Source organism: Phragmites australis, chromosome 15 (genome assembly GCF_958298935.1).
Source record: "Phragmites australis chromosome 15, lpPhrAust1.1, whole genome shotgun sequence".
Classification (NCBI taxonomy): Eukaryota; Viridiplantae; Streptophyta; class Magnoliopsida; order Poales; family Poaceae; genus Phragmites; species Phragmites australis.
Window position 1 is genome coordinate 2760272 of NC_084935.1, and position 11064 is coordinate 2771335.

General features: G+C 44.8%; 1 protein-coding gene across 1 annotated transcript; it reads right to left on the reverse strand.

The window, feature by feature from the left end:
- Positions 1–7684: 7684 nt before the first annotated feature.
- Positions 7685–9611, reverse strand: LOC133893604 (myb-related protein 330-like). Its single transcript, XM_062334669.1, has 3 exons — positions 9222–9611; positions 8906–9035; positions 7685–8790 (listed from the first exon to the last, which is right to left on the reverse strand). The coding sequence occupies exons 1-3, from the start codon at positions 9352–9354 to the stop codon at positions 8004–8006; spliced, it is 1050 nt and encodes a 349-aa protein (XP_062190653.1). The 5' UTR covers positions 9355–9611; the 3' UTR covers positions 7685–8003.
- Between the last annotated feature and the right edge of the window lie 1453 nt (positions 9612–11064).

Here is an 11064-nt window from a genome sequence, read left to right on the forward strand (position 1 = left end):
CTTTTAGTTATGCGGCGGGATCCCATCGCAGTCGACTGCACCGATTGTCGGCCGTCCGTTTCCGTGATGAACAATACAGATACATTGCTACAGTACCAACTGTTACAGTAATTTTCTGTCCATTATTTCTGCTACAGTATTCCACGTACGCCTCGACCGCTGCTAGTGCGACTGCTTAAGTTGCAGTCACACTAGCAACTGCACAGGAACCGGCTCCATTAGTTATACTGCCTGTCTGTCTATGACTGTGATGTGACCGGTGATCATCATCAAACACTCAAAAGCATAAAAAAAGCCAATTTGCTCGTTTACTAGTTTCATAGAACATGATACCAATATCTTTTGCAGTAACTTTTACCGTTTTTGATCCTACTATCACTGGCACGCTAGCCAATTTTCTTGTTTTTTTTTTGTTATAAAGATTGAAGAACCTTACTCGACTAGTCCAGTAATGTCTCAGCCAAGAACAATATATCCTTGAAAAGCCGAGAAAATCAGCTACGAAGTGCTGCAACATGAAAAAGGGTCTGACAAATGGACACCGAGACTGAAAAAAGACAGAGATACGTTAATGCTATTTTTCAACTCGGACGATCTATGTGATAGTACCAACTACCAAGCAATTTGCCCAAAATTTGATAGGTAGTGAACACTGTTCGTATAGAACGAGAGAAGCAACCTATCACACTTTTCTGCCGTTTCTCTGTTGGTTGCATGCACAAATGATTTGAAGCATGAAGGTACGCAAACAATCATTTTGACGGGGTACTTGGACTACGGGAGACCTGCGTTATGAGTCCTTTATTTTTTCTCTTTATGTATGGTACAACTACTGAACTCGCCAGGAGCTAGGCCGGCCGGCCAGGCAGCGTGCTTCTGATGCGTGTATACGTACTCCACAGTGATGGCTATACGATCGTACGTTCAACGTAAAAACTGTGAACTGTTCACCCTGCATTCGATCTTCTGACTGCATTTGCAAGTACACATGTATGTCCGACTCGTTAGGTACCTGATCGATCGACATGAACCTTACGCGCAGTCAGGTACACGCTCGTACATGCATGTACGCACCATTTCACACGGTACGTGTAGTTAATCACCTTAATTAAGTAGGCCACCATCGTGGACCGATTGCTTTACTACATAGTATTATTGCATGCGCTGGTCCTGCATGAGGTGTCTGTCTCCATGCATTAATCCTGGATGGATTGGAGAATAGTTCGATTAGGGCATCTTCCGTAATCTATATTAGCTAGTTATAAAGATGTTCACACCATATATTTATCTATGCAAAGGAGAGTTAATAAGAGAGAGAAAAACTCGCTACTAACGTCAATGTTTGTCTACGTGGAGTAGAGTCGATGCGATGAGAGAGAGAGAAACTAGCTATTAACGTGTAGTTAGTCTATAACGTATTTCAAGACATATGCAAACTTTTAATACCATATGACATACACAATCACAATAAATTAGGAGGTAATAATATAGCTTCCTGGTTTATTGAAATGGTTGTCTATTGTGTTATCTATAAATGATATAGATAATTTTTATAGTTAGTGGTTGACTATATTGTTATAAACGCTCTTAGGTTATCTCTAATAATGTAAGTTAGCTAGCTATAAGAGATGTCATGTCGGATTTTTATCTATATAGACGAGAGAATAAATGAAGAAAGAGAAAAACTAGTTACTAATCAGTAGATAATCTATTTATTAAATAAAATGATATAGTAGTCTATTGCATATAGGTCTATATTAATTTTGCAGACATTGTTATGATTATGCTATTGGAGAAGTTGGGTATTATATTATCTATTTGTGACATGTATAACTTTTGTAAATAGCTGCTATCTCTTAGGATATGAGTGCGTCCATGTATGTCATTTGTCAATCAGAGCTTTGGTTTTGGGTTATAGATGGGTAGATGATGCTTAGTCTTGTTTCCGGATATTAATCATGATAATTGTTCTACGAATTTGATAATAGTGCTATACAACAATGATAAAATATAATGGAATATTTTTTAGCAACATGATATAGGGATTTGAGTAGTGGTATGATGAGATGTATGGTTGGAAAAGTGGTAGTCTTGCTCAAATCTAAGTACCGGTTTGTGGGGTGATCTTTATATGTTTACAGTACAACCACAAGTCTGAAATGGATGGGCCAAGCCAAGTAATTTACTTACTCCTAGAATAGTGTAGACTAGGCAGAAGAGCGGTGACTGGACAATGTCTTGAGATCCGAAAGGTGCAAGAGGGGGCTTCCGTTGTTGAGGTAGAATCACACGACAGTGAAACCTTATCGAGTAGACATGTGCTGAGAGGGGGCATTGCAAATACTTTGTAGTGGATTCCTAGCACAGACCTCGGTAGTGTGTAAGAGTTCTCCGTCGGCTAACGGATGCTCGACAAAACATGATGGAACGTCTTGTGGATAAAATACAACCTCTATAGAGTTAAAACTGAATATTCAACCACGCTCGATCATAAATGGCACTGAAAACCTACCATGATTATAACTTGATATTTTGGTTAGTCGGGCCAACTGTGATGGTGGGAATCATAGTTGAGAATGGTTAATCATAGTGGTGGGAACTATGATTGAGGGTTCAACCTTAGTGGATGGAATTTTGGGTTGAGGTGTTGGTTAGTTGGTTCAAGATGGAAGGAATCTAAGTTTAGAACCAGCTATATTGTTTCTTTTAAACGGTTTGTATTATTGGCATTAATAGTACATACGGTTCTAGTTTAGAACCGTTTGTACTATTCCTTTTTATGGTTCTAATTTGAAACCCGCTGTACTATTAATACCAATAGTACAGACGATTCCAAATTAGAATTGTTTGGACAAAAAGGAACAATATAGACGGTTACAAACTACAACCGTCTGTGTTAATAGTATAGACAGTTCTAGTATAGAACTGACTATACTGTAGCATCCCACTTTGTTGCAACTGCTCGTTACAGTTTTCTAAGACGGTTCTAGTTTGGAGCCGTCTGTGGTACTCTTTGTACATGTGGCTCCATATATCCGTCTGTATAAATGTGTTCTACTAAATGGATTTTGTAGTAGTGTTTGTTTCTAGCGTCATAGGTCCTAGCCTTCGCTCGCCAATACTTATCAAATCCTATGTCAGGGTGGCGGTGGTGGACCTAATCCTTGCTAGTCCATGACACGAAAAAGTTATCCCACATCATAGTTATGGAGACAAAATTTTTGGCTACCTGCGTAGAGTACAAAGGGAGGACCTACGCAGGAAGCAAAGATTATCAAGATATTTAACAAGAAATGAAGCAAAAATATATTACAAATTTTTTTAGTAACATCAAGTGTTTCAATTCCCAAAAGTTAGTGACAATGTGTATCTCCTCGCTCACACTTGCTCCGAACCTCTGGTCACATTCGGTGCATCATCAACAATTTGCAAAGGGGCAGGCAGTCAAGTAGGCGGGATAGAGGGTCATGCAGTTGCCGAAGCATCCTTGGTCTTCGCGGTAGCTTGCAACCAAAACCAGTCAAAAAAAGTGAAGGAGAGTATAATAAAACAATAATAATGCATAGCAAAGAAAAAAGGAACATACTCTTCGGCAGTTGTTCTCCGCCTCTTGAAGGGCGAGGTTGTGCCCATACTTGCCCCAGTAGTTGCTGGTGAAAGCTTTGGCGGCGGCCTTCGACACCTTCAGCACCGCCCCGGTCGACATGTCCGGGGGTAGTTGACGAAGGGGGTATGGAGCGCCTTGTGGTGGTCGCAGCCTGTCATCTCTAAAGATTGTATAAGGCTTCGATAAGAAATCATGGCTTAGAAATTGCCATAGAAGTGTCCTACTTGCCGAAGGCCTTCAAACAATTACATGATCCACTCAAGAATGTCGTTGAGGTCGCCGTGGTCAAAGGCTGGAGTTGAGGCTGAAGCACCTAGTTCTTGAAGAGTTTTGCCAATAGCTTCGCTAGCCCTCAGATCCTTTTGCTCCAAAACTTCAACACATTTTGAACACATCCTGAGCAAGTTGCCTTGCCTTGCATAATGCTTCGACTAGGCGTTGATTTTCAAGTTTCTCGGTCATGAAGGTAGTACCAAGCTCTGACACGCGTGCTTCAGATGCCTCTGCACGTTGACGAAGGATGTCTACCTCCATCTCCAATTCCTACACGTGCAGAATGGTTGTTTTTATTTGCGAGACATTCGCCAAGCTTGCCTTCACCCTTCTCCACTCTTTGGAGTAGCATATCCCTCATCGCCTCCGCCCCCTTCGAGCGAGCCTCCGCTTGTTCCGCATGCTTGCGCATATACGAGTATGCGAAGGAGAGCATAATAATAATCGAAAGTACCTTTGTTGTCACGACGTCGAAGGCCTCCGCAAGTTTGGAAGCAAGTTTATGTGCCAGTTGTATCTCGAGCTTCAGGAGGGCAAAGCTACTGAAGATGTTCTTTGTGTCCTCTACCTCTCAGGTCGTCAGTTCAAATGAACGCAGTTGTAGCTCTTTGGCCTTGATAACTCTAGCATTACGTGAGGCACCCAGTGACAAAAAGTCTTTGCCACCACAACACCCTAGCTGTGGCAAAGCATCCTCCTCATCTTTGGCATTCGTAGTCCATTGACTTTCGGAGGATTCGGAGTTCGAGCTAGAAGGTGAACTGGCTAACTCGGATACATAATCAGCTGTGCTAGCCTCTTCTGTGCGCTTGTCGCATCGAAGCTTGGTCCCCTCTCTTTTGCCACAGTTGAAGAAAGATGAGACCCCAAAGGTTTGTTGTCATCGTTGTCGATTATGAGGGGGGCGTAGTCGATCAACGCAGATGTCATGGCACACTTAGGAGAAGGGGCAACAACATATGTTGTCCGCTTCGGAGGTGCCTGTCAGAGGGGTACAACTTCAAAGACTTTAGGGCCCCTAAGGTCCTCACTCGGCACATCGCCAAGGAGTAGTTGGACAAGCCTTTTCTTCGAGGCAATCATCTTTCTTGGCCCCTTGAGCCAAAAGGGTTTACAATTTTTCTCTTTTGCTAAGTTTGGGTGACGAAGGGCTCTCCGGTGCTAGAGTCCAATGGATGCCCCTTTTCGGTGCCGCTCATAGATGACCCGATAAGTTTTGGCCTATCCTTGTAGGCGAGCCCCCAAAGCTCAAAGATCCGATTCAGCCAGCGACAGAGGGCCTGTTCTACACAAGCTTGGCCTTCGGTTAGGATGAACTTCCATAGCAGAAGCCAGGCTTCAGCCTCTGCATCATCGACCGTCACAATTGTTACAACATATGAAAAACTTAAGAAAATAGAAGAAAAATCGAACATTAATGGGAGTTAGGCCATAAGACATATCAGGTTTTCCCTCAAAATTAAACTGGGGGTGGCAAAGCCCCTCTGCCCCTTTAACCCGAAGGATGGAATGGACCACACTTCGCTCAGCAGCCAAACCCCTGTGGTGATGAACTCTTCAATGAGATAGTGAGTGCTCAGGTGCTTCGCACACCTCATAAACGCCTCGAAGAAGGCCCGCTGGGAATCCTTTAGCAACACATCTGTGGCGCGATTACCTTTGTAATATTGCATTTATACACTAGGTACTCTTTCTTATCTACCTTATGGTAGAACCACCACTATGTCCAGTCCTTCAGCCATTTGTTTTTGTAGGCAACAACAGGCATAGCCAAGCTTACGTAGTAAGAAAAATTAACGCAATCATAGTGGGCTTCACACTGCACGTTGTCTATGAAAATCGGCTTCGACTGGTGGTGGAGCTGGTGAACAGCAACGAAAGCTTTGGCGGAGGCCTTCGCTCCTTCTGACCTTGCCACCTAGGCAAAAAGGTTGAGCCGAACGATGGCGTTTGGTGTCAGTTGATGAAGAAAAACTTTGTACAACTTTAGGACCTTTTCCACCATCTCATAGCAAGGTAGGCAAAGTCCCACGCGGAAGTAATCCACGAAAAAAATGGCTTCATTGTCTATCGGGCTTGGGATCTCCTGCTCCTTCGAAGCTGGACTTTTGAGATATCGTTAATCAGACCTTCTTTTTTTAGTCCGGCTAGGACCCCTTCGTCAACCTTCGACCGCCTGATCTAGTAGGTCTTCAGCTTCATGGACTTGCTTTTGGGGCCATCGGCTCAGAATGTCTCGGCTTTGGTTGAAGGTGCGTAAGTTACCATGTGGCTTCAGGCAGAGCGATGGAAGTAATTTAAGAGGGCTTGAAAGCAATGTGTTTGCAGTAAAATGAAATGAACCACGGGGTAAAACTTATATAGCGATCGAAACGTCAGCTGAAGAGTACTCGAAAAGACGATGTGCGTTGGGAATCGAACCATCGCATTAATGGCAATTAAGACAAATGAATAGTAACCAACATTCCAAAAATCAAACCGTCTCCCCAGATATCATCACTTTTAGAAAGGATATACCCTTCGGGAAAGCAAAGGGGGCCAAATTCAACGAAGGTGAAACGTATAGCGGGAGGCCTTCGATGGGCCGAAGGGGATGGCGTTTGGTGATACCATCTAATTCACAGGTTTGGCCCATCGAGGAGGAACCTTGGCCATGGGGGGATGTTGTTGAGGAATGGTCTCGCAGGCCCCCTTCGGACCTTGAGTCGAAGACCACTACAACCACCGCAAACTAACAAAGCTTATAGCTATCGTGGATCTATCGTCCTGCAGGAATCCTTCAAAAAGGCGAAGGTACCCTTCGAACACTCGGCGTCGCAGGAGCAATTCCAATAACTGGGACAGGCGAAACCTTAGTCAGGCCTTCGGAGAGCGGCCAAAAGACTTCGCTCGGTGTCACGAGGGAGTCAACCGAAGGGACGCTGAAGGTGTTACTGGGCGGAGACCTTTTGGGGTCCAAGCGAAGGGAGGGCCGTTGCTAGCGACCGAAGACCATGAATGACAAGATTGTAAATAATCTAGATATGCTTATAATAGTATCGTATTACCCACGAATATTCCGGGAATGTGACAGTTGAGTGGGTAATCTTGTAAACGGTACAAACTCAACGCACAAACTTTCCAAATTCCAATTAAAACTTTTGACTTCTTTCAACTCCTTTAAGTTTCAAATTCACTACTTTCAATATGTTCTTTGGGGAAATTTCACCTTGGAATGGTGCACAATGGAATCTTGCGGTCCTCACCAGCTGTAGAGGCAACATGGGTGACGCGTAAAGTCTATTGATCCAACACGAGTGATTTTGGCTTGGGAAAGGAGAATAAGAGGATGACATACTATGTCATGGGAGGATGAAGGGTCGCTCGACGTTGCTTGACCCCTTTAGAGAATGAATCAACTCCGGTATGACGACCCTCAGGTAAACTGCCTCAAATAATGCAAGGTTATAAATCATGTGAGTACAATATATACTGCACTCCCTCTTGCGCGTGGGCACCAATTCGCAGCATAATTTTCTCAAGAACGTCCGTGGAGTTGCAACATTCTTGAGTTGAAAACTGTGATGGGTAAGGGTAAAATGTACAAAATCTAGTTTCCAAAAATTCCATAGAGCAGTCATATTCCGAACAATTTTTGTGCCAGCTAGACGACAAAAGTCGTGCTGCAGGCAAAAGAAAGTGTTTGCGGTACAATTCAATCATAGCCAAATTGAAGCACGAGCGACGCCGGGACCAACACCAACACCATCGCGGAAAGAGAAAAACGGAGGACCCCATGATAAAGCCAGCTCTGAAACAGAGAGATTACTGATCAATCACCATCCCTTTATTTAATTAACCACGCAATTTATAAAAACCTCTTATATATGTATGTATATATATATCTATATACCTTTCTGTCTCGTCATCACCATCACCATATGCACTTAATTTACATGTCGAACCGGCAAATTAACACGCAACGCAAGCCCGATAGACCATCCAGAAGATTTTGAGAAGAAATTTACAAACCAAGCTCACCAAACATTATATATGAATCGTACGTACAAGCACATGCACACGTATATAAGTCTTGAGCTGATCGGCACGCGGTGGTTAATTGCTCGCCGCCGTCTGCGCTGGCTCAATTCAAGCACCAGCTGGTGCTGAGCCCGTGCCCGTCGACGAATTGCACGGCGTCCTTGCTGTCGCCGTAGATGCACTGTCCCGCGGGGATGGCGCCCTGCTGGTACTGGCCCCCGCCGTAGCCGTCGAACACGTAGTCGGACCACTTGAGCTCGTCCAGCGCCGCGCCGTAGTGGTCGACACCGGCGGCGCCGCAGCTGCTCGTGCCCAGCTCCAGCCACGGCAGGTGGTTGGTGGCCGTGGCGCTGCAGCTTTGCGTCGACTCGAACCCGTTGCCACTGTTGGTGTTGCCCTGTTCGTCGGTAGCCGTGGTGGTGGTGGCCGCGGGGCTTAGGCCAGCCATCGAGTTCAGCGTGCTGGAGCTCGACACCGACGGGAGAACGACCGCCGGGACACCGGAGGGGCCACACTGCAGCGCGTCCGGGTCCAGGTAGCATGCAGCGAAGTCCGCGGTTTGGTCGTACCCGGACAGCGACAGGGATCCGTCGCTGCAGGCGTGCCCGCTCCCGCCGCCGTCGGTGCTACTGCGGCTGTACACGTAGCTCTCCGCCGTCACGGGCGGTGGCATGTGCTGTCCCGCGGTCGACGATAGGATGAGCTCGGCGTCACTGAACACCGCCGTGCGGCTGGCTGCGGCGGCGCGGCCGCTGCTGGCCTCGGCCAGCGGCTTGTGGGTGGCCGGGTCGATGCCGCGCTGGCGGAGCTTCTTCTTGATGTACGAGTTCCAGAAGTTCTTGACCTCGTTGTCTGTTCTTCCCGGCAGCTGCGCCGCAATCTGAGACCACCTGTTCGTGCACGCACGAGCAAATTAACAACTTTTCCAATTTGATTAGCTGAACTTGGACAAGATATCATCTCTAATTTCCTAATACAGGTGTAAAAATTTAGTATTATACGTACTTGTTGCCTAGCATGGAGTGGAGATGGATGATGAGGTCTTCCTCTTCCTGTGAGAATGCGCCCCTCTTGAGGTCCGGCCTAAGGTAGTTGATCCACCTCAGCCTGCAGCTCTTTCCACACCTATCAAGGCCTAACACAACAACACGTCAAGTAATTAAACTAGCTCACGACTTCGACGTTGGGACTCGATTCAACTAATATCTAGGATCCTTTTTTTAAGCAAAATCAAAAAAGGATAGCAATGTCGCATATTGCCGTTGGAGAGCTAAATTAACAAAGTCTCTGGGGAGTCTATAAGCATGGTATAGTGCACTACCTGCCAGCTTGGGGACAGAACTCCAGCAGCCGTGGCCATACTTGGCAATGTGGTTCATCAGCTTGTCGTCCTCCTCCGGCGACCACAGGCCTCTTCTCAGCTTCTTTTTGGGGCCACCCGCCCGCCTCGCCATACCGCGAGAAGGAGGTAGTAGCTACCTCAACGGCGGTGCAGCCGTTGCTGAGAACGAAGCGGCCGGAGAGGACGACGACAAATGTGGCAGGAGAAATGGCCAGGGAAGAGTGAGGTATAAAAGAAAGCTCGGACTGGGAGGCGGGAGGTCGCTCTCAAGTAGGTGCCAATTTACTGTAGACTATAGAGAGTGTGAGCGAGTGTACTCTCTCTCTCTTCCTCCTCCCCTCCACTTTTCAGCTCTCCTTTCTCCTCGCTTCGTCCACCTTTGCTCCGAGCAACAAAGGTTGTCGTGAATCATGCATGGAAAAGGCAATACTACCACTGCAAATCTTCATCCGTGTGTGTGCTGATTGATTAGGTCTCGTAACTGTCCACCGAGCTGTGTTGGTAGGGCAGGCTGACTCCTTTCTGCCTCCCACTTCGCTTGCACTTTCTCGAGCTGAATTATTTTCACCTTGACACTCTGCATCCACCACTGCAAATGCTGCCTGCATGCATGGCCCTGTTGGACTTTGGGCGTTCACTTTGCGTTTACATCACTTCATGATAAGGGTTATTTGGAACGCAAGCAATCAACATGGCAACATGCATGGTTACCTCATAACCTGATGAACATTATAAATTAGCAATTGCTATCAAGATTAACGGCAGCTAAATAAAGCAGAACCAGTATGGTGGCACAAGCTAATAGCGTGCCAGCCTCACTGCAATATTTTATCACAATAACATTGATTAATTATATTTTACATAAACTTTTTATTTAGGTATTTGATTTTTATCTAAGACTATATTTGATGTGATCCTCCTTTTTACATATACTCTTTTTATTATTTATTTTATTTTATTTGGAATTTTTATTTAGATATTTTGTTTTCCAAACCAAAATTAAATTGTTAATTTTTCATAATTTTTAATTCCGAAATTAGCTATTTATTAATTGCATTTGATATAGATGTCTTGCTTTAATCTAGACCGTTATATGTAATCTAGACCGTTATATGTTTATAACAGTGAGTGGTCTAGATATTTTTCTTTTTCTTAATTAATGTGGCAATTTTATGACCATGAGAGCGAATATGGTATCTACTTTTAAGGATCTATTTGGTAGAGCTCTAGCTCTAATAATTCTGAGAGCTAAAATATTTCTAACTCTTGAAATTTGAGAAATTTGTGGAGCTAGGTTTGTGGATACACCAAAGATATTCATGTGAGTTATATTATTTTTATTTTAGTCTAAAACTAGAGACTTAAACCATTTTATTTTAAACTATAAACACAAGATCTGATATGAAGCTGAAGCTCTATCAATAATCTAACACTTAAATAATAATATAATAGATAGATCTAGCCAATTATGGCCATGGGGGGCTACTACCTAGCCTCATAGGCTGGGCCGGGCACGACACAAATAGGGTTGAAAAGGCCCTATGCAAATCTGGCGACATCACAGCACAGCACGGCGGCACTGCCTGTGTGTACGAGACGACGATTCAATCATAACCACATGCTGTTAACTTTTATATGCCTTTAGCTAGCTTCGCCATTTGGAGTATACAAGCAGCAATATAATCGATATGATTTTCTAATTTGTGATTGTTAATGTGTGATCTCTCCTTTGCCACACACACACCAAGGCTGGCCTGTCCTTTGTTTTGGAACAGATCATGCCATGGATCATTTTCCCTGGCAGAAAAAGGGTCGCCACCAG